The sequence below is a fragment of the Chlamydotis macqueenii genome, chromosome 4 (genome assembly GCF_036417535.1).
Source record: "Chlamydotis macqueenii isolate bChlMac1 chromosome 4, bChlMac1.mat, whole genome shotgun sequence".
NCBI classification, from domain to species: domain Eukaryota; kingdom Metazoa; phylum Chordata; class Aves; order Otidiformes; family Otididae; genus Chlamydotis; species Chlamydotis macqueenii.
Genome location: NC_141559.1, coordinates 78,337,593 through 78,361,487, shown reverse-complemented (window position 1 = coordinate 78,361,487; position 23,895 = coordinate 78,337,593). Strand labels below are relative to the sequence as shown.

At 40.7% G+C, this 23,895-nt stretch overlaps 1 protein-coding gene across 1 annotated transcript in view; it reads right to left on the bottom strand.

Moving 5' to 3' along the window:
- Positions 1-1,366: 1,366 nt before the first annotated feature.
- KDM3A (lysine demethylase 3A) overlaps positions 1,367-23,895 on the bottom strand; it is a 32,862-nt gene continuing 10,333 nt past the window's right edge. Inside the window, exons 9-26 of the mRNA XM_086747550.1 lie at positions 22,791-22,942; positions 19,471-20,039; positions 17,969-18,170; positions 15,372-15,586; positions 12,257-12,409; positions 11,946-12,041; positions 11,460-11,587; positions 9,541-9,727; positions 8,888-9,057; positions 7,826-8,062; positions 7,398-7,569; positions 6,399-6,489; positions 5,677-5,807; positions 4,769-4,888; positions 4,549-4,688; positions 2,914-3,090; positions 2,696-2,830; positions 1,367-2,113 (exon numbers count right to left, since the gene is read on the bottom strand). Of these exons, the coding sequence (XP_086603676.1) occupies positions 2,033-2,113; positions 2,696-2,830; positions 2,914-3,090; positions 4,549-4,688; positions 4,769-4,888; positions 5,677-5,807; positions 6,399-6,489; positions 7,398-7,569; positions 7,826-8,062; positions 8,888-9,057; positions 9,541-9,727; positions 11,460-11,587; positions 11,946-12,041; positions 12,257-12,409; positions 15,372-15,586; positions 17,969-18,170; positions 19,471-20,039; positions 22,791-22,942 (3,156 nt within the window). The 3' untranslated portion in view covers positions 1,367-2,032. The remainder of the gene's footprint in view (positions 2,114-2,695; positions 2,831-2,913; positions 3,091-4,548; positions 4,689-4,768; positions 4,889-5,676; positions 5,808-6,398; positions 6,490-7,397; positions 7,570-7,825; positions 8,063-8,887; positions 9,058-9,540; positions 9,728-11,459; positions 11,588-11,945; positions 12,042-12,256; positions 12,410-15,371; positions 15,587-17,968; positions 18,171-19,470; positions 20,040-22,790; positions 22,943-23,895) is intronic.

Below are 23,895 nucleotides of genomic sequence, written 5' to 3'. Positions count from 1 at the left end.
CACGTTTTTAGGGTCAAAAGAGAGGTGCGTCTCCTCTCAAGGAAAAACTTCAGGCAAAACTGATGTCATGACTCACAAAAGGGAGTTTGCAAAGCAAACTTCCACTGTGTCTCACACCTGAATGTGTCAATGGTACAAGAGCCTCACAGGCAAAGGAAAAAGTTTCTAATTTTAAGGAAGATTTACCAGAAGAAAGCTAACCCTATAAGCACAAGAACAGGCACGTGGGACAATCTGTTCCTCATGGTCTTAAATCCGGAGAGGACAAGATAAAAAAGGAGAAAAAAAAAAGAAGAGTTGGTAAGGCTGGGTAGATAACAGCTGCAATAAAAAGAGATTGAAAACCAGCACACTGGTGAGAAAGTTCAAACTCCAACCTCACCAACAGGTCTTTTCAGAGGTCTGTGCGTGTGTAAGTGAAAATAAATCAGTGTGACTCACGTCGCTGGCTGGGAGGTGAGGCACCTGTACAGCAGCTCCCCACAAATACTCCTGCTGCCTCCAGGAAAATAAATGAAACTGCTTTATTTCATTTACTTCAAACTTGATACTGCGAGAAAGAACATACCCACACATCAGCTTCGTTTATGTTTCTGTTTTTCTGGTTCTGGGTGCTTGCTTTTGTCTCAATGTTGAGAGGAAGGAAGCAGATGTACCTGCTCACAGCAGACAAATCTTTCACTGTCCCACTTTCTTCTAACTTAAGAGACTCCTACTCCCTGCAAGCACTGGAGTCCCTGCTCTGCTTCAGATACTGGGGGATGGACAAGAGAAGGTTTGTCTGAAAAAAAACACTGTCACCTGAGACAGACTCAGAACAGTTAATGCTGATCACTGGTAGCAGGTGAAGTACTACAGGGAGGGGAATGCATACAGCATTTGTCCATTTGTTACATGAAGTTCAGAAAAGTGACTTTTGACTAACTAGGAGGCTTCCTCTCCTGCTTGGCTCTTCCCAACAGCCGTCCTGCGCACTTCAGTGCTGGAAAGGACACTGAAGAACAGAAAGGTTCATTTTGCCTCAGCTAAGTGCCTCTTTTAAGTTTTATGATGTTTTCAGTCTTTCTCCCAAGTAATTTTGGAGCAACCACGTGCGCCATTGAAGGCTGAAGCTGCAAAACCCATTTGACGCAGACCACAGTACTGGCAGTGGCTGGGAAGCAGCAGTCAAGCCAAGCCGCGTTTTGGTTAACCAGAAAAAGCCATACACAGATCTGTCGCTAAGTTCAACGCTCTAAGTCTTCAGATCGTTTAAAAACCAGTATGAACAGTATACACCACACAACCTGATTTTGCATTTCAAAGCACTGCATCAACTTAATTACTTTTTTTAAAGTCAATTGAAGAAGCCAGGCAAAGAACAATATCTGAAATAGAAGAATTTTATGTAGACCATTCAGTGTTAAAAACCAGAGAATCAAACATCAGTTCAAATTAAAGAGCAGTTTCAAACAGAAGACATTTGATTAAAAGTTTCTTTTAACATTTAGAAATTTAAATACATTTACCTAAAGATGGTGAACCACCATCTCTATGTTACTATACAATAGCTTAAAGCTACTTTTAAATGCTAGTTCTATGTTAATGTGAAATTCCAGAACCGCATTCGTATTTTTTATGCAAATTGGCTATTAAACTGGGTGACTCCGTACTTCCTCCCACCCCAAAATAAATTTTTAAAAATTGGAGCTTTACAATGTCTTGAATAATATTTGTCAAACGAGTAATTTGGAATAGTTTCTGACAGTTCTACAGGAGGTATTTTGTACAGTTTGGAGAGCAACTCCGTATAAAGTTCTATTGCAACTGAGCATTCACAGTATGCCACAGTCCATACATATTACTACATATACATATCAGGTTTGTAAACATTGGAAGAATACACAGAACATAGTACCACGATCCTCTGGTACTGCTGAAAGGAAGATGAGGTAACATTCATATAATCTCAAAGTCCACAGAGGTCCTGACTGAGGAGTTAAAACAGCTGCCAACGCTTCTGTTTCATAGTGTGTGGTTAAGGCTTTCTGCTTCACGGTCTGCTAAGGCTGGATTCATTCGCTCTCAGTATCCCGACTGCGTCTTTAACAGCGTGGTATATGACATTCTTCACCTAGGAGGGAAAGGAAAGCCTTTCAGTTTTTACAGCAAACAGCACAGTTACGGGCAGGCTGGAAGACTGACATACAGAAAAACATCTGCACGGCTTTCCAGCTTTCCCGCTTGCCCACAGCCCGTGCGGCTCTCCTTCCAGTTTAAACATGCTCGTCCGCCAAATGAGCTTTGTTTAAATCACTAACTGGTGAAAACAAGGTTCAGATTTTACCAGGATACAAACTGTTAGCCTGAGGAGAGTATTCTGACTTTAGCTAGAGGGAAAACAAGAGATGGAAGAGGGAAACATTTGAAAGAACCTCAGGAGAAGCTTCAGGTGCCTTCCTCAAAGCTCCTAAAAATCAGTAACAACTTAACAGCCTATGGAAATTCCTCGTCAAAATCCAACGCATTACACCGGATCTGAACATGAAAGCAACCTGGGTTGTATGGATGGCTGAATCTTCATCTTATGGGTTGGTGAGGGTTGAGTTGTTTGGTTTTTTTTGGTTTTTTTTTTTTCATTTGTCTGGGGTTTTTGTTTTGTTTTTTTGAAAGGGGGAGGAGAGACAGAGTTCCTCTTGAGCACTGGTTAAGTTACCTGCAATTTATCTTCATGGTTCGTATGCGTATGCGACAGATATCTAAATTCCTGAGTGAGCCAGAAGCAGTGTTTGACATGCTCTGGGGATACAAAGTCTTCTGCAACTTTAATACAACTGTACAAATTATGAACCTAGAGAGAACAAACAAGCGTTAGCCATGTGCTCAAATGTCTGCCCAAGGGGGTCAGGCTGTAACAGTGTCCCCGGTCCTTGCCTGGTGCGGAGCTCCTGCTGGAATGAAAACTACATCTCCTAGAAACTGTACAATAGCCCAGCCTTGAACTCCATACTCTTGATGAAGGCGTTTCCTTAGCGATCGGTCCAAGTACCAACTCTGATCGTGAATGGGATCGTGATCTACAGGGTTTTCTTGACCTTGTTCTTCTGCAACCTGGAAAGTCACAAGATGACAGGTATTACAACATACCGACCCGACTGGATAATTACGGTCTGTCTGTGGTATTCTGTTTGCAGAGACTTGCACCCTGTGTTCAGACACAGGAGTTACACAACGAAAGGTTTGGATTCTTATTCAGTTCTTAGTTTGTCAAAACCACATCATTTCTCAGTCCCACTTGCTTCACAGAACATTGCAAAGATGGGTGTAAGAAATGCAAGTAAAGCCAGTTTACAGTAAGAAGCAGCGGAAGGGTTAAGTGACTCCATGCGTTCACAGTGGGAACTACCGTCACATACGGGACCAGAACTCTCACACGGCTATAGCCCGTCACTGCAAAAAACACACGCGTGCAGAATTCAGCGGTGTCTGCCCTGAGCCCAGCACCAGTCAGTGTGCTCACTGATCAAAGCAGGATACTAACTAGACTTCTAGGAGCAAGGAGGCTGGGAGGCACAACAAAAGTACTCAGAAGAGAAATTCGAGGGGCATGGGGAGAGAATATATGAGAAAAGTTCCAGTATAAATCCAGTTTGCTGTGGCAATCATTTACACCCAGGACAGCAGCCTGAAAACTCATTTGGGAGGAGATAAACAGCTTGGATCTACTCCAAGACAAGCTGCTGAAAGCCCCACGCCTGCAGGCAAGTATGCTACAAGGGACCAAGAAGAGGTGTGAGCCACAAATGTCAAAACTCAAAATGCCAGTGCTTATCAAAGTCAGTACCGTGTTTTATCAAGTATGAGATTTGTTCTGCCGCAGTCTCTCTAAGCTTCCACCCAAGACGGCAGGCAGGCTGAAAAGGCCCACAGTTCTTCAGATCATCCCATTTATTCGTTTTAAACACCACCATATTAGCTATTTCCACTTTTAGAGCACCAAGGAAGTTTCAGAATTAAGACCACCAAGAACTCTGGACCATTTCTGGTGAATTTAAATACTGTAACAAGCCCTTTTGGATGTACTATCACTTCTCTATTAAACCTTAACTCCTACGGACACATCACCCAGAATACCTCATGCTTCTCTCCCTTTATCCAAATCTCGTAAGGGTAGGGGAAAAAAAAAATGTAGGAAGAGGCAGAGAATGAGGGAGAAATTTATGCGCCACATACTGCTCTGACATTTCCCAAGAACATCTTGCATGCTTTTAAGGAGGATCTAGTTTAAGGTTAAACTGTGGTTTTGCTTAAATCCAAAGCATTTAGTTTTCGCTCGTTACATGACATCATTACTTGTGTGTGCAGAAGCAGTGTGTCTACATACAGCCTAACTTCAAGCTTCAGCTTGCTACCCTGCTCAGATCCTACAAGATTCATGGCACACGACAAGTTTCGTCCTGGATACAACTCAAGTGCATTTGTTTCCAGAACAAGTGGGATAGAAAGTCCACGGGTACATACTTGCAAGCCTACACAGACAGAAGATCGGTTTAAGGTACAACAGCTTACCTTTTTAAGGAATTCCCGGATCTTCTCTGTATCTTTAGCTGCATAAATGTGCCACAGAGCTCCAGGTTTTTCTCGACTTTCAGTAAAACGCTTAATTGTCAATTCATCAGAGTCACCATCTTGTATGGTTTTAAGCACTTCTGTTGAGAGTAAACACGAGCAGTTACACTAAAGGGACCCAGAAATAACGCCCCCCCTCCGAACACAAGTCAGACTTTACCTTCTTCTTGATCAGCCTGGCCTTTGGGGATGCCCACATAAACCATAACATTGGCTGCATCAGACACATCCAAATGGAGGTTTGTTGTGCCATATTTTCTATCCTCTGGTGTTATTAAGCCTGAAAAAAAGTAGCAGGTACTAAGATGAAAAATAGACTTTATGCCCCTCTCAGCAGCACTGTCTGAAAAGACCAGCGAGCTTTCACTTTTAGCAGCAGATGACTGCAGTACAGCAACACACTTTAGATCAGGACCTTGCCCCATCTCATTTGTATCTTCCCAAGCGACCAGGTTACAGGCTGACACATCGACCCGTATCGATACCTAGCCTGTATGATATATAAAAGCCACATTTCAGTCCTGCTAGAAGAGGGTTTCTATAGCTGTTTAGAATAAAGCATTCTCAGAAAGGGTCTCTTTTTCACCCTAAGAAGCAGCTGCCACAGTGACTACCAGCCATGACCTCTTTACTGGCCGTGATCATGCGCAGTTTTAAATGCCTTCTGAGTGACAGCAGATGAACTAGCCACGGAAAGAACTGTGCAAGAGGAGATTAAAAACTAAATGATACAGCCCCAAAGGAGAAGTAACAACTGTGACACAGCCAGAAGCAGCAAAACAACAAATACAGGTGGCCAGCTACAGGAAAGGGAGGCTGTGTATCGACAGGTAGAGCAAGTTGACTGGAAGACTGGGAATAAATGTTATTGGCTTGCACTCACCTGGACGAAAAACATTTAAAAACATCATATAATGCTCTGGACATCACTATAAATGAGCCAGAATTAGGTTTTCAGATCAATGGGATTAATCAAATTGTCTACAACAGCAAGGATTCCTTTCATTTACAGTAAATTTAAATTTGACTGTATGGCCAACGCGACCTTTAGAGTGACAAATTCCTTACCGTATGCGTTGTACATCTTAGGGCCCAAATCTGGTCGTACAAAATAGTTGGGAAGTCGAGAGGCAAGGTTGAGTTTGCCGCCTCTCCTCGTGTATTCTGGCAATGGAATATTTTTCATCAAATCATCAAACCTAAAGTAATATAGCACAATTTAATGTTAGGAATTTGTTAACAAAACCAAGCAGACTAGAACAGACTGCAACAAAAGGTTTCTCCAGTCAAGAAACTGTACTCCTTCCCCCAGGGGGTTTACTGGACACCACGAAATGAAACAAAACAAGTGAGACGCAGAAACATAGCAGATACACAAGTTTAACTGCTCTGCAGTAACGCTATTTCCTTGCGTAATCATGTCAACTAATATCAAATAGAGTAAACCAGAATACTTAAAAAGGTTTGGGGAAAAAAAAAAAGCTTCAACTGGACTTCAGATTTTAAAATGACTCGGGCTTTTAGGAAGCTTCCAAAGTTTAACCAATCATTAGCAATTTTAGGTACTCACTTTGCTTGGCAATAAATACAACGACCTACATAAAAATTTATCATAAAACTTGTGTAGCATTTCCAGCTATGTCAGGCATCTCTGAGCAACAACATGGTTCACATGTGACTAATAGCTTCTCACAGCTGAAGCAGGTGTCACAACGTAAGAATATTCCTGCACTCCATTACTTAGGGGGCGTACCACACAAACGACGAACAGTTTCTTTGTAAATTCATACCGAGAAGGCATCATATCTCTGAAGTCTTCTCCTGGAGGCCAGTCTTTAAGCTTCAACACCATTGGCTCTCCTTCTTCTGTTCTCAGGCGACCTATTGCCAAATATTAACAAGTCTTACTAATTAATAGTTGTACAACTCAAAATCCAAAGAATCAAGACAAAGGAATCCTTATCTTAGTTTACAATTATGTTCATTCCACAAGTATGTACACAGAACCAAAGCCATACAAGTTCACCTGACACCACAGTGGGGTATTACTGCCGTGAATAACGTGGTACCACAGGAGATTTCAGACTGGACAAGTAGCCTTTACCAGCTGCCCTGCCCAAGCACTTCCTACAATTTATCTCAGGCAACTGTTTGGGTTTGAGGCTAGAGCAGCTGATAAAGCCAAATCTTTTCAAAGATCAGGTAACAGAAAAGAAAGGTGTAAGTGAGCCTTCCAGCTCCCACTCTTCTTGCCCCGAGTACCAAATTCCATAAGTTTACATCACACAAACAGATTAATTATCCTAGAAAAAGTTTGTTTCACCTAAAGGTGAAAACAATGCCAAACCTCATGCTCGTCTCCCAAAACCCATTTTTATACAAAATAACTTCAGTTCCTTAGGAACAAAAGGCACATGCAAGTTAAAACAGCAGAACCCAATTACGCCAGCCCTACACTTGCTCTTTTATGTTCCGCTGAACTGGGCAAAAAAGCTGACGGGTGAACCTACTTGCTAGGAAGATCGCAAACTTTCTCAGAATGCTTCCCCGAAAGACTAAAGGCAGCCAAACATACTCCTGGAAGAGAGCCCTCCATGGGGCTGACAGTTTCTGTCCAGTCCACCATCCCACGGGCATACACAGTGAGAACACATTGCAGAGACACTGTCCAGGATGAAGAAAAAGCCTGGAACATCTTTTATGCTGCTCAAGGACGACAATTTTTTGCTAGGACAAAATTATTCCTGCTGAATATTTTACCTACTGGAACAAAAATTCACACTACTTACTGGAAATATCTTCAAATCCATCCCAGAAATCTCCCACAGTAGCTCCAGTGATGATTTCATTGGTCCTGCAGTTAACCAGATCTACTTCCTGTTGGCCAAATTCCTTCCTAAAGGACTCTGGTCTCCAGAGGTCTGCGTTTAATTTGTGATGCACTCCTGACACCATTACAGGCTATGAAGAAAAAGAATACATTCTGAAGAATTATTAAACACATAAACAAGCTACGAGGCAGCTTTTTATGCAGAGCCATTCTGCAATGCATTCAGAAACTGATTTCAAACAGTAAAATATACATCCTTTTATCCAAGGATCTAACAGTGTTCACGTCGCACATTTTTATGAAGGTTTAGCGTTGCTCATCATTGCCCTTCAATTAAAGGGCAAAGCACATGAACTGAAAATGGAAAAAATAGAAAAACTTAAATACCTGTCCCTGCTTCCAGCACTCTCTGAAGACATTCCAATTACTTTCATTGTTGGGATCTTGAAGACATAGCAAGCGGTTATCACATAACCAGTAGTGAGGCGTATCAAAGCCCATTATCGTAGGCTTTATAGTCAATCCTTGAGGTTTCTTAGGCAAATCTGTAATTGTTCTGTTTTGCACCAGGGAAGCAAAAATGTCGTCAAGGATTTTGGGTGTACTCTTGAGTCCATTGTCTGTCTGATTTAAAAAAAAAAAAAAAGAACAAAACAAAAAGAGAGAGAAAGAAGAACAAAAAAAAAGAGGTTGGTGCACTTTTCTGTTGCCTTTTTCTATAGACTTTAAAGAAGATACTTGCCTCTTCGAAAATTTTTCACTTGAGCTCACAATTGTGCAGAGAAACAAAAATCTGCAGAACTTTGCTGTCTAGAAACTCACCATCATTAAATGCCAATGTCATTTCTGACACTTGGTCTACAGCATTCTGGCATAAGAAGTTCTGCTCTGATTTACGTTTCAGCAACGCTGCAGAAAACCATGAAATGCAGCATGGAACAGGACTTTCTTTGTACCAAAGAACAGAAATGCAGTTTCATCTCGGAATTCTCAAGGCCAATATTTTACCCCACTGTTTTGAAGTCCTATCTGTAAGAGCAAACAAAGCCCTGGAACATCTGAAGTGAACCAGTCTGCAAATGACATATGAGAAAAACAGTCACCCACCACAGAATGTTTTTCCTTCCATCTCCAAGTTCCTCGATGCTTCTATTTCGAGTCTAATGGACAAGCCAATTAACGCACCTGACAGGCACTACCCTAAGTAAATTCATCTGCTTTAGCACTTGGTTTCCAATCCCTCACCAAGCAAGACTGGCTCACAGTACCGCTAAGCTACTCCTCTAGAAAGTGCTAACTGGAGCATTGCAAGACAGACAATTAAGTCCTTTTTCCCCAGACGAAGACAGAATTTTACCTACTGTGACATATGTCTGTGGTAGTTGTTCTCAGAACAGTAGTCTAAGGCTGGTATCAACTCAAACCTGTAAACCAAAATTTTTCATATACCTTTCCTCCAGAAGAGTTCAGCAGATTCCGCAAGAAACCTGTGTTGTTGTTGCTCACCGGCGTTAATATTGCACTGTTGAATGTCTGCAGGGCTGCAGTGGGCTTCGCTAAACTAGGGAGTGTCTGAAGAGGTTTATTTTCATTCTTGGAAATAGGGATGAGGAGTTTCTCTGAAATGAAGAAAAGAACACACTTGAGAATGAAGCAAGTTATTAATCAGAGGATTAATTCTCTGAACAATGAGAAGTGTATGCTTTGGGTTTTTTTATTTTTAAGACAACAAGGTACCCCTATATGCACATGTATGTACATTATATATATAATCTCCTCAATACATGCCGATTAAATACTTTCACTTCACTTTCTTCAATACTCCAAAGGTTTTAAAATCACACACGCTAAAATAAACACATTCTCAAATTGAATTTTCAAGAATGCTTGCATCAACGGGATATTAACCTAGTTTTCAAAGGCGAATATGCTAACTCTGCCAGGTTTTACTCCACGTCATTGCCACGGATCAGTTCTGCAGCACAGGCACTGAACGCCCATCCCAGCATGCAGATTCTCCGTGGCAGATATTGCTGGGTCTGATCTATATTCTTCTGACAAACAGCCACAAGAGACTTACTCTTCACTGGTTCTGCACATACCTTTGTTTTCTTTATTTACATTTCCACTTGTTAGGTTTGATAACCAGCTTAATGAAGGAGAAGTATTTACTGAAGCCGTTTGTTTACTTCCAATTGCTGACTTCAGAGGAGGATCGTGTGTACTGACTTGTGGGCTCAGGACAAAACTGTTCTGTTGAAGGCTGGTCCTCTCTCCAGGTACCAAGTTCTGAAAAAACAAAGTGAGAAGTTGATTAGACACAAACACACTCTATTCAGAAAGGGGCAGCAAGTGACAACACATCCAAATTCATTCTTTTTAAAAAAAAATGGTCTGGTCCTTCAAAAAATCTTAGATCTCCACAAGAGGTCAGCATTGAATCTCAGTATGAGCCGGAGATGACGATTCAGCAGGATTTAGGATCCCCCAACTTTAAGAGCAGGCAGAGTCCATCACCACTCAAGACAAGCACAGAGAGCTGAGTTTCCCACCTGCATTCTCTGGGACTGCTTTGGGAATCAAACGCAGTTTTTATAGCGGCACTCTCACAATTCCAGTGAAAGCTGATGTGCAGAGCAGTGCTAAGCTGGAGGTCTAGTTCAGCAGTCTAAAACAAATACATAGCGCTCCTAAATTTTTATCTTAAGAAGGCAGCAGAAGACCACTCATCTGCCAGGTCTAAAATACACCTGCCCATGAGTGCAGCCTGCCTGGCCAGCACAATCCAAGCACAGGACGTGTGCAGCTGATTTATCTCCTGTGCAGTTGATTTATCCACTCATTTGGAGATTCCAGGTAAGAGGCTAACAAGAACTAATGCTTTGGCCTGGGATTCCTGCATGACTGGCTAAATTTCTTCTCTCTTCTCAAATACCTTCCAGTCAAGAAATTATTCTGCACCTGCGTCTGCCTATTGCTACGTTCTTTATTTCATCTCTTTATGGCTGCTGATGCTTAGTAAGGATTCCAAACATGACATAACATAAAATGCTTCAGGAAGTTCATTCTCACACAACCAGTGCAATGCCTATTTTACATAAAGAGAGGTATAGATAAATTTCAATGCAGCTGTTTGTCCAGGGTCGCAGAGGAAATCTTGAGAAACAGAAGATTAAAGCTAAGTCAGTCATAGGCTAACTTTTGAATCACGTAACCATCTTCCTTGCTTTTAACACTTCACAACATTTTAGATCTCTTCTATTGATTACCAACATCAAAATCAAGTTCAGCCTGCTTCTTACACTTAACACATTGATTCTCAAAATAAGTTCATGGCGAAGGATACAATAAAATTAAAATTACTTAATTCAGCTGGTTTCCTGCATGATGCTGCAAAACGAAGCCATTAATTTGTGCTCTATTTTCAAAAGTAAAAAAAAAATAAAATACTACATCCATTTACAAATAGCATATTGTGGGGGCTGGTTTCCTTGTTTTTAATTTAACAAGCAGCAAATTTTCTACTAGGATTCCCAGAGAATACTGCTTTAGCTCTCACACTTTTATTCACATTTAGTTCTTTTACAAATTCCAGTGCTCTTCCACCCTACTTATTCTTTTAGGTGCTGCATGTATTACATCTTAAGGACCCAAGGGATAGCCTACACTTCACAATCATTCCCACTAGTCAGTTCTTAAGACTCTTCAGGATTCTCTCAATCTAATCCTATTTTTTCGCTCTAAAAAAAATAATCACTGAGCATTTTTCAAGGTTATGTCACTTGCTGAGGCATCAGCGTGTCAAAGAGACACAATGAGATTTTCCCCAGAACTTAAAAAAGAACTGAACCGGAAAGATGAATACCAAATACAAATTTTGAACAAAAACCTACATGGTGGGGCTGTCAGTAGTGGTCAGGATTGACATGCCTACAGAGTCAATTACCACTAGCTTAAAATACAGGCAGCAGACTGAGGCAAACCTGTATTTCACAGACATAATGTGAGACAGTAGCAATACCTGTTTTGAATCCTCCTTTAGAGTTGGCTTCGATAGTGCCTTGAACTGCTTATTTGCACACGGACAATTTGCCTTTATTCCCCATTTTGTTCTTATGGAGTGAACAATATCACCAACATCATAGAGAGCTGAAGGAAAAGAGTCATCAGTGAGCTCACAAGTAATTAGAACATCCAGCATTCAGTAAGACTTTTTAAGAAACTGCGTATGCTGTGCAGGTAAACAATAGAACATGAATACAGTTCATCATTAAACAAGAAGTTTTACTGCTTCTTTGTAAAGGTCAAAGATAATAAAACAGTACTAAGTACACAGGCTATTCCAATCTTTGGACAATAAATACTAAGCTTTTACTAACTTTATCACTAAAAAAAAAAAAAAAAAGAAAAAAAAACCACACCCCTCACTCAGTACAGTATCAACAACATACAAAAGACAGCAAAAGCCTACAGCATTTTTTTCATCTCAGTTAAGTATTGAAAATACCTTTTCCGGGAATTATTTGTGTAGGCATTAGATTCTCTGGTTCATGCGCCTGCCCCTTCACACATTTAAACCAGGAGAAAGTGTCTGAGTCATCATCTGTAAAACAAAACCATTAAATTGTTTTATTAATGCATCTCCTCTGGAAAGCTACATATTTTCCTGTTATTGATATACCAAACCACAGTTTTACATGTTCTGTTGGGAAGACTTATTGTCTTGCCGTTTAAGGTTGTTGTTGACTTCCAAGTTCAAAACAAAGGTTTTACTTCCCCTCTTCTCACTTGGTTTAAAGTAGCAATACGCATTCTCACCTTCATGTAAGCTTTTTTTCTTCATCCTGTAACAATCCACGCATACGCCAAAGCCGCACTTAGAGCAGACCCAGTGAAGGTTGAAGATCGTGGTGTCGCAGACATCGCACATTTCTCGAACTCCACGAACTGCACGCTTCCAGGCTACCTGTCCTGTGGTAATTGACAGGTGAGTCAAAGTGTTAGTTTAAAACGACAAAATATTCACATGTTAAATACAGCTACATTAAAACACTTTAGCGATGTAAGATGCAGACTTGGTTTTGTATCGGAACTCCAAACAAAGCTTTTGCTGTTACAGGCTCAGAAAAGTAGGTCCAGAACAGAGCCTAAGCAATCAAGACCATTTTGCTTTCTCCTGTGCAGCACCAACTACATCTCTTACTCCTGATGTGCATTTGCCCAAGTTAACATGCCACACTGCTGACATTCTCTTAAGTAGAAATTCCACACCTACCTTAGGGAAAAAAAAAGTTACTACTAGCAAGCTAAGCCTAACGTCTAGCTTGCCCTTATAGTGGGCAAAGTAGTTCTTTTCCTTTTTAGTAGGTTTTCTAGATGTTTATAGGTGTGTATCAGACCTTCGCGGAATGGCAAGTTGTTGTTCTCTGAAAAACTGACCACTGCTGTTCAGGTTTCTTATGTACCCATTACATTCCACCTCTCCTCACTCCAAGCCCCTTCTTCAGTTCACTCAAAACATCCTAAACGTTGACAGATCTTCCGAAAAAAATTACAAGCCCTTCCAGGGCTGCAGTATACAAGGATTATTTTATCCTGATCTTCATTTCATTATTCCACCAGCTGGAAAACTAGACTAGACAAAAAAGCACACATGTTCCTCCTCCTACCTCTTTCCACACTTGTAACTTCTCTGAAACTTTTCTGCCCACAACATTTCTTAATTTTAAAAGCAAGTTATGAGAGACCATGTCCTAACATACGCTAAAAAAACCACACCAGGATCCAAGACATCTGTTGCTTTTCTTCTACATAATACCCATTAACTATGTATGGAACAACACTAGAATAGCTTGGCACAATTTGTTCTTAAGCAGGACTTAAAAACTGTTTGACTACTTGCTTCAAAATTCTTCCAGGAGACAGAGGTCTAAATGTCAACAGCTCCATTCTTCTCTGCCTTTTAAAAACATGCACTCTATTTACCATTTTCTAGGCCAAACTTTCAATTTCCCCAAAACAGGATGAAGGGGTTTTTTTTTGTTATCTTTTGCATGTCATTTCATACTTGTTTTCTGAATTTTGTCCTTTTCCACTCCTCCTAGTCCTTTGTCTCCTCTCTCTGTAGGTCTCCTTTTGGAGGTTTGTGACCAAGGAGCAGCGTGACCTAACAAGCTGTTCTTTCTACACTGGTCAATCTTTCACTACACAGGGATAGTGTCACACGTGCTTTTCTACGAATCCTTTAAGGAACTCTCTTTAATGAAGCTCTCCCAATTTTCTCCTTCACACTTGTTTATCTTGTGACTCTACCTAGCAGTCAAGTAACTCACTGGTAAAAAGAGAGAAGGGGTGACCCTGAAATATACTGTGCAGTGCAAAAATATTCAAACATAAATGATCCACTAAAAAGTAGTGTCTGAACAAAATATTGTGACATTTGTCAGAGACAGAATTTTTATTAAAAGGTGCCGTTGCAACTGAACTCCGCCAAGAAAAGTTTACCACAACTTCAAATCATGGTGGCAGGAGTATCTACGTTTTTCTTGTGCCAACTGAGAGACGCTCCTTCACTGAACTGTTCAAAGAAAAATGACTATCTAGATTGTAAATTGCTTCTTTACTAGCCAGGGCATTAAAAATATCCTCCATTTTAATGAAACTGAGTTCCCTTACTCTCACCAGTCAGGGCAATAAACAATCAAAGAGGAACTCATGATATTTTGCTCCTTCCAAACCAACTCCAGAATTCACATGTGTCTTTGCTTTTTTAAGCACAGGATGTAGGTGGTAGGTATGCTAACAGATTCATCCTCTGCTATTAAAAAACACCACACCTCCCCTTTGTTTCACGAACTTCATGCAAAATTTTATCCTTCTGAAAATGTTTCGGTATTTCAGCCTGTATCTCTCCCTCTGGCTCTACAGGCCTGAATATGTTCCAGTTCAAGCAAAGAGCAGAGGTCGTAGATTGCAAGTAGTGCAGGGTAAGACCTCACAGCATGCATTTCAGAAATACCTCAACTCTTCCATCCCCTTTTGAAAGGCATTCAAGCCTGTTCTTTTTTTTTTTTTCCTCTTTCTATTCAAAACCTTGGAGTGAGTGGTAAATTGATATAGTCTTTATATTATATAGTCAGTACTACCCAGATGCAGAAGACATTAGGTAGACAGTCTTCCGAACTGTACTGCATCTCAGTCATGTAGTTATAATCCAAAAAACAAAGATAGTTTTAAGAGTAATTCTGCTCTGAGAAGTGATTATGCAAGACCACATGTCTGCTCATGTTTGCTACAAAGAGGTTCCGATGTGGTTGAAAACTTTTGTTTGAGGATGCAAGGTTTGCCCCATCTGCGCTGATGAAGCTCTGCAGTCAGTTACCCCACCAACAGCACCTCTCCAGTCTACTCCCAGTAGGGCTGAACACATAATCACTTGAAATTGCACCTACAGGCGCAGGAAAAAAGATTTCTTTACTGACTTGATAGGCAGCGTTAGGTCTATTATGCAATAACAACAAAATAGGACCAAAGCAACCTAACAGAATCTGCACAATCAAAATGAAAGCTTTATTTCAGGTACACGCTAAGAATAGACTGTTGTCAGGTGGCTGCTTTTTTATTTATTTTTTTTAAACACTTCTGTTTCATAACAGAATTACACTCTCTGCAACAGGAAAAGTATTTTGATAAATTGAGAAAAGTTTTCTGACAATAAAGAAGGGTAGAATTACTCTTCCCTTTCCCCTGCCTGTGAACAGAGTTGTTCACACTGGATCTTAACCAGTACCTCTCTCTGAGAAGAGAGGGAAACACTGGAGTCTTATATGAATGATATTTCCAAATGCACGCAATGTATTATCACAGGTCAGAAGCTTACAGTTTCACGTGAACCTATTAAAATACAGATTATTTTAATACAAATTCATCTTACTGTGTGGTTCAATTGTAGACATAACTTCCTTTTCAGATATCACTAGCTGACAAAAGTGATCTCCAATGTTGGCTAGGATATACTTCGCTGTGTCGAGATCTAGACCCACAACATTTTTTGATAAAGGTAGCCATAAGCTGATAGCTTCAGGGTCATACTGATTTGGAGTTAAGAAGCCTTCCTCACGCAGTATTCCATGCTTATTGAACTGCAACCTGTGAAAGAGAGGGAAAAGGAGAAAGAAATCCATCATCTCAAGTTTTTTATTAGTTTACATTCATTCCAATGAGTCAATGACTGAACTGTAAACATGTATTCTGTATGTCAATGAGTTTAACACTTAACAGTTTCAACAGACATGGGTAAACATACTCATTGTTAGCATTAAGTATGCTTAATGTACAGCTTGTTTAAAAAAAAAAAAACCCAAACATCATATTTTTGGTAGTAAACTAGATTCCCTAAAGATTTTTTTTTATTCACACAAAACCAAATCAGGTTAACAACAGTTTTAAAATGCATTGGCATTAAAGATCACATCTAGAGGAGGCAGTAACAGTAATTTAATCTACAACTATGTACAACTCACAAGAGACATCAGAACACCTTAAAAATACAATATATTTCAGGAACAATTAACTTGAAGTAGCTGCCAAAAAATAGAGTAAAACTTGAGTAAGATTCTTGAGTGATTCTGTGTAGGTGGAAAAGATGAGATCTGTGTTGTTAATAGTTTATTAAATAAAAAACATCAAGAGTTCTGCTCATGGTTTCAGAAGCCTTTTAACAAAATGCTGTAGAGGAAAAGTTGACTTCTGATAACATCATGTGCTCACTGTAGTGTTAATGTGGCAAAAAAAAAAAAAAAAAAACACACATGCTGGCAACTGGTATCACCAGACAAACGCCACCTTCAGACTCTGCAGATTTTCACATTAAAGAAAGAAGGTTCCATCAGCTTCAAATTCTAAATTGAAGGATTAAGTTGCTTTGAACTGCACTGCAAGTCTGGATTTTTACCCTGAGAAGATGAATTTGTACAGTCTGTTGTTACTCTGGTCTGACACATTTTTTAACATTTCAATTAATGTCAGATTATCCCGGTATTTACTACAATAAAATTTCTAATCTGAGGTTAAACAAGGGATCAGTAACACTTTTTTTTTTTTAAAAAAAAACCTTTAGCTGCAAAGTGTGCAAGGGGGGTGGTGTTGCAGTGGAAGAAGAATAAACCTCAAGAAACAAATAAAGGAGTGAAAAAGGTTTGGTTTTTTTTCCCCCATGATCTTTGTAGTCTGTTTTCAGTTCTCTCTCTTCAAAAGCTCTTCAGGCCTATAGCTTCTTTTCATTCTACCTGGAGACTCAAAAGAACATTATTCCTCTGAAAATCAAAAGGAAAACTGAGCGTAAGTAAGCTTCCCATCTCCTTTACGATAACTAGTATTTTTGCTTTTCCTCTCTAATATCACAAGCATTATCTTCCGCTCACAGAATAAAGTCTATGCCTCAAAGCTTAAATAGGTGTGGTGGGAAATAAAAAGCATGCAACAACATCTGGACATAAGATTAAACATTTCACAGAAAAAAATTACACAACTTGAAAACAAAGGAAAGGAAATGTTAAAAAACAGCCAGGTGTTGCCGTTTGACTACTGGTTTTCCAGATGGGCTTCAAGTACCAGTTTAACACTTTTTGAAAGGGTTCCTCATGGTGTCTTAAAAGCTATAGAGATCAAACATCAAAAGAACTTGACTGTTCAACTCAAGAATCAGGCGCTGGGGGCTGTGGATGTGTTATAATGGATCTGAAGCTGCAGATCAGGTTTGGAAAAGCAATCACCACTCCATGCTCACCAGGTTTTCCTTAAAGTTGCCTTGCTGACCCTCCCCATCCACCTTCCTGAAACCCAGCGAGTGTATTGATTAAGTGTTTCTACGGACAGCTTTAAAAAGTGGCACAAACTCAAGTATAGAGTAGAACAAAGAACAGAGCAACACAATGCAAATTATTATTTTGCCCATCACTATTCCATGACTCCAGCTGAAAGTCCCCCACCACTTACTGCAACTCTTCCACAGCTGTGGATACAAGTCTAACACTTCATATGTCCAGCTGCTAAACTCTGGGGCACGTGTACAGAATCTGCCCTCTGACTACTATCTCCAACACTACTGAGCTGTAGCACTCAAACTGCACTCGTGTTATCCCACTGGCACTCAGCCCAAAACAGCAAAATAAAGAGCTCAAATTCCTGCCAAAATATTTTCTACTCAAAGCAAGCAGTTAAATTTCTGAGGGCTAAAAACCCCATAAGCAATCTCTCATTATTTAGGTATACTAGCCTTACAGCTTAACAGCTACACTCTGACATGTAGCAGTTTTGAACCAGAGACCTAAATGAGACCACTTTGACCAAAGAACTGGTTTTTTTTTAAACTGTCCTGGAAGATGAAGATTCATGTTACTGCTAAGAGTGAGCACTCAACAGCCCTGCTTTCAGCAGGGGAAAAAAGGTCATATGTCCAACTCAGACATGGGGCATGTCATTCACATGTAAAGAATATAAAGGTCTACATAGAGGCAAAATTGCTCTTACCTTCTAAAGTGAAAGAATCGACAGAAGACAGTGGAGTCTCTTTGCTCTTTGTTCTTCCGATAACTGTCCAAACGGCATTCCCTGCATTTATGCAAGTGAGGTGCAATATTATTGCAGGAACCATCCTGTACAAACGCTTCCCCACTTTGCTGCAGCTTCTTCACTTTAGAAGCATCTGCTAAAATGGACTTGCGGACAATTACTGCAGGGAAGAGTAGTGTAGATTAGACAAGTTTCAGTTTGTTATATAAAGGTGCAAGCAAATGTATTTTAGTGAAAGATCCATGTCAACTTCTCCTGTGAGCTTTACATTAAATTGAAACAAAGTTATGCTAAAATATTTGCAGCTGTCAGAAACCTTTTTTCAGGTCAGTAGAAACTTTCTCAAGCTGGAGAAACAGTCTGTGGACCCAAGTTTAACAGCTCCTTTTGCTCCTTCACAGAGGAATATTTTGAAAGAGTGTCTGCTTTTAACCAAAGTTCTTCAGCCGTTGGGGCTGGAGCATCTGAGCAGACTAGGCCATGAAGCGACCACATTTCACAAGTAATGAATACAGAAGTACAACCTGGCCATTTCTCAGTCCTGTTTTCACCCTTCACGACGCAATGGCTTTCAGCATCTTACTGTAACAGAAGCCAAACATATCTCTTCCTCCCACACTGTGAGTGAGGCCTAGCAGGTTACAACAGCAACTTCCTGGCTGGCTGTGTTAATTATGGAATAGCACATGGTAATCCAAGACCAAGCAACTTGAGATTGGAAAGGAAGAAGAGGTGAGTGTGTAGGGAGATTCCCAGAACCCTGAATGATCAGCTGTACTGCCTGATGTGCAGCACAATGCATAACAGCAGGAGGCAGCTCCTTAAACAACTACAGCCTTCCCATTCTGTCCCATGTGGAAAACTTGAAGAGTTCACAAAGTGGAACGGGGACACAGAAAACACAGAAACAAGGTGGGTTGTTTTGGGTTTGGGGGGGGGGGTTGACTTTTTGTTGTTGTTGTTACTTGGGGTTTGTTTGTTTTCAGAACAGTTATTACATTCTGAAAGCCCCTCTTCCACAAAACTTTGTTGTTAATTCCCATCTCTCACCATCTTACAAAATCTAGGACCATTGCTAAAAAAAACAAAAAAAAACAAAAAAAAACCAAAAAAAACCCCAAAAACCACCAACAAACAACCATTCTCATTATGCCACCAGCATTTGCATTCCAAACAGAATCTTGCTTTTGTAACCCATTTTGCCATTCTGCTCTTGCATACATTTTGAACAACTTATTTCTAGAAATTAATGATTAGTCCTTTTCCTTTATCAGGAAAGGATGTTTTTCTCAAGTTTACTGCATTTCCCTTGTAAAAGAACCCACAAGTGACTCAAATTCCAGATTCACTCACATGATTTAAATCACTGATTTTGCATGCATTACAAAGGACCTACTTGTATGTAGTTACACATAAACTACAAGGACTCTCCAATGACAGGAAGTTTTACAAATACTTACTATTATCCTGAACCTTGGCACTTCCAGTCCAAAAGCTTTCGTTTTCATTTCTGTCAGAAAGAATCTCATTCGAATTTCGTCTAATAAAAAATTCCATGTCTGTAAGTTCATCAGTCTTGTTTCCTCTGTGGCTGTTCTGGCTATTGCAATTGCTCTGTGGTTTAACTCGAGACTCAGCAAGAGAGTGAAGATGAGCATCTGAGGTTGAAGGTCTACAGTCTAAAGTCCGCTGCAGTTCAACAGCGCTACTGACTCTGGGTATTGCTATGGTAGAGTTAAGATGTTGCAACTGTTTTACAGAAACGCACTCTTTTGGAAAGTTTGTTGTAGGCTTCATAAGAGGTTCATTTGTATTTTTCAGGTTGGTTCCCTTTTCATTAGCCGAAGTCAAAGACGAAGATCTTGAGGTTGTCAAAGAGGTATATTTACCATTTTGATCGTTAAGATTTTGTGTTTGTTCTTTAGATATAAACCCCACTTTAGGAAAGGCTGTCAAATCTTCCTTCAATGGTTTAATTCCAGTATTAAGACAAGAAGGATGAGTTTCCGGTAAGCTTCGTCTACATGTGCTGAAACACAAGACACACAATAATCAGACAAAGAAAAAGATGTCAAACGAATCCAGGCATCAGCTGCTCAATTTAGTCAGATTTAAAGCTTGAAAGAAGAAATTTAATTACGTACTTGGAATTCTGATGTTCTAAGATTTTAAATTTTGTGTGAGGTTAAATAGGTTTGTGTTTTTAAGGAGGCTTTTTGTTTGATTTTTAAGAGTTGTAGGTAATGATAAAGGCGTGTGCATACGTAGACACACACAAATTTAGGTGCTGCAGCTATTCCACTACCTTCTCTCACAATCAACCAGTTACTTTCTCATTTTCTCCACGCAACAGCTGTATAACCAAATGCATATTTGTTATACATATCTGTGTGAGAAGATTCTAATACTCAAGTAACTTCTGGCTGGCCCTACAAGTCTACGTTGGAGGTAGTAAAACCACAGAAAGCGCAAATGAAAAAAAAAAAATCTTTTCTGCATTTATCTTGTGAGATATATTTGCAAAACTAGATGGAAAAAACCCCCATACCACCTGTTTTAAAGCTAAAATACAGAATTTGAGTTGTCCTGTCACACTATTTCTATCATATATGTTCATTTTTTGAGAGAGAATTGGAGGCACAAGCACAATACGCTAACCTTCAAATTATGCAAGTTAGGAAGAAGCTGTGATTACACCCAGGAAAACAGCTACATGGTACAATACTGTTCCCATACCTGCTATGGTCAGAGAACTCACTAAAACATACTCTTCATCTTAGGCCCCTGACTGCCTTTCCTCCTGTCACAGCTGGTGTAGAAGTTGGTATTTTGGAGACATTTATCTGATTGAAAAACACGCTGACAACATGACTTCTAGAGCTAGATTTATAGTGGAAATGCAGTATCAGCCCAAATTTGTTCAAGGAAAGTTTGGAGTAGGAAACTGTACTGGAAGGTTTCACACCCAGCTGGATGTTTTCTAGCCTCCTACAGGTAACAAGTTTAAAGCCACTGGTGCTCAAAAGAAACAGAATTGAGGACCTGTACTTGATCTGCAAGAAGCTAGTGTACAGGACACCTGCCTGAATGCGTTCTGTTTTTCTTGGGAGCAGGGAAGGAACGTGTCTGACAAAAAGTAGGGACCACACCTATGTATAACTGATCAGTTTACAGATGTGTACAACGAAGCAGTAACACTGGCTTGTGAAGCTGCAGGGCAACTACCTCAAAGATAACATCAGCAACGTATGCTTGCAGCCCAGGAAACCAACTGTGTCCTGGGTTGCATCAAAACAAGTGCAGCCAGCAGGTCAAGGGAGGTGATTCTGCTCCTTTAGTCCACTCTGGTGAGACCTCACCTGCAGTACTGCGTCCAGCTCTGGAGTCCCCAACGTAAGGACGTGGACCTGTTGGAGCGAGTCCAGAGGAGGCCACAAAAATTATCAGAGGGCTGCTGCACCTCTCCTGTGAAGACAGGCTGAGAGAATTGGGGCTGCTCAGCCTGGAGAAGAGAAGGCTCTGGGGAGACCTGATAGCAGCCTTCCAGTACCTAAAGGGGGCTTATAAGAAAGATGGGGACAAACTTTTTGTCAGAGCCTGTTGGGATACGACATGGGGTAATGGTTTTAAACTAAAAGAGGGTAGATTTAGATTGGATATCAGCAAGATTTTTTTTTTTTTCTGATGAGGGTGGTAGAACACCGGAACAGGTTGCCCAGAGAGGTGGTGGATGCCCCATCCCTGGACACATGCAAGGCCAGGTTGGATGAGGCTCTGAGCAACCTGATCTGGTTGGAAATGTCCCTGCTCCTTGCAGGGGGGTTGTACTGGATGGCCTTTAAAGGTCCCTTCCAACCCAAACTATTCTGCGATTCTATAAAAAGAAAAAAAAAAATCACATAAGCAAGCATATTATCATAGAATCGGTTGGCCTTCTGAGCCACAAGGGCGCATTGCCGGCTCGTGTTAAGCTTCTCATGAACCAGCACCCCCAGGTCCTTCTCCTCAGGGCTGCTCTCAATTCACTCCCCGCCCTGCCTGGATTTGAGCCTGGGATTGCCATGACCCAGGTGCAGGACCTTGCACTTGGCCTGGTGGAACTTCATGAGGTTGGCACGGGCCCACCTCTCCAGCCTGTCAAGGTCCCTCTGGATGGCATCCCTCCCTTCCAGCGAGTCGACGGCACCACACAGCTTGGTGTTACTGGCAAACTTGCTGAGGGTGCACTCTATCCCACTGTCCATGTCGCCGACAAAGATGTTGAACAGGGCTGGGACCAGCACAGACCCCTGAGGGACGCCAGTCGTGACCGGTCTCCACGTGGACATCGAGCCGTTGACCACCACTCTCTGAGTGCGGCCATCCAGCCAACTCCTTATCCACCGAGTGGTCCGTCCATCGAACCCATGTCTCTCTAGTTTAGAGAGAAGGATGTCATGCGGGACAGTGTCAAAAGCTTCGCACAAGCCCAGATAGATGATATTTGCTGCTCGTCCCCTGTCCACTGATACCATCACCCCGTCATAGAAGGCCACCAAATTGGTCAGGCACGATCTGTCCTTGGTGAAGCCATGTTGGCTGTCACCAACCACCTCCTTGCTCTCCATGTGCCTTAGCATGGTTTCCAGGAGACATTATGTAACAGGATAATTAAGTCTAACACTTTTCTATGCCAATAAGACAGAAGACTAGTTACTGCAGTTCTTTAAAATGACCTCTGAGTTTGTTTTTGTAAGAACTGGAGTAATTTCTGGAGGAAAAATATAAACTGTTTCCTTACCCCTGAGGAGTTTCTGCACCAAGATTGGGTGGCGAGTTCGCTGGCAGGGGCAGGCCTTGATGCCTTTGGTCTTTATTAGCAGGAGTACATCCTAGCAGTGCTTCACCCAATACTGTTGGTACTGACTGCACATGTCCCTGACCGGGAGTAACCTGGAAAGGAGATTTTAACAGTTAGGAAACTTCAGGATAACAGAAATACTGCTTTGCAGGGTTCAGCTTAAAAAGAAAAAGAAAAAGTACATTCATGTCCTTCCCACAGTGTTTACTAAAGCTCATTGAAGACCACTCCCCACTCAGTCCATAAGACAGAGAGACCTTAAAGCATCCTTTAAACCTTATAGGTTCCATGAAACACCATGTTAATTCATTTTCCCCTCAATTAACAAACTTTTTTTGGGGAAGGAAGGTGTATCAAAAAGCTTAAAAGACAAAGCTCTGCTCTTCACAACTCCCAGTGCAACAATCTTTCTAAAATAATTGCAGTAATTAGAATTCAGAAATAGCTTTCAGAGTTCATCTGAAAAATCTTAGGGGAAGTTAAAACTCTGAAGTCAGTCTGACAACATTACCAAAAATCTAGATGTGAACTTCCCTGTAGTAAGAAAACCTTTGTACCAGGGTTCTAGAAAGCGTTAAGCAGAGAAATCCTGTGCCGACCGAATCACTAGCTTTACAAAACAACAATTCTTTTAGGAACACAACAGGCCTACTAAATTAGCAAATGTCCTTATAAAGAGTAGTTTTCTGTGGGGCTTCTTGCTCTAACCTCCATATTCCACTCCCACATGCTCAGCTTACTGTTGGAAGTTACACTACAGACTCATTACCATCAACTCCAAAATATTTCCTTTCTGTTTTGGTATAACACAGCTGTGAGGCATCAAGGCAAGCTCAAAAAATGCTGGAACTAATTAACTCCATATTAGAAATCAGAGTGCTATCACATACTGAGTAAAACAAAAAATATGACTTCAGCTTATCACTCCCATATATTCACATCCACCAAAATCAGAGAAACAGAGCTTCTGTTTTCCTTATTAGAAAGTACACTCACTTGTAACCATTTTGAGAAAACAGTTGCAAGACATTTCCCAACAGTACAA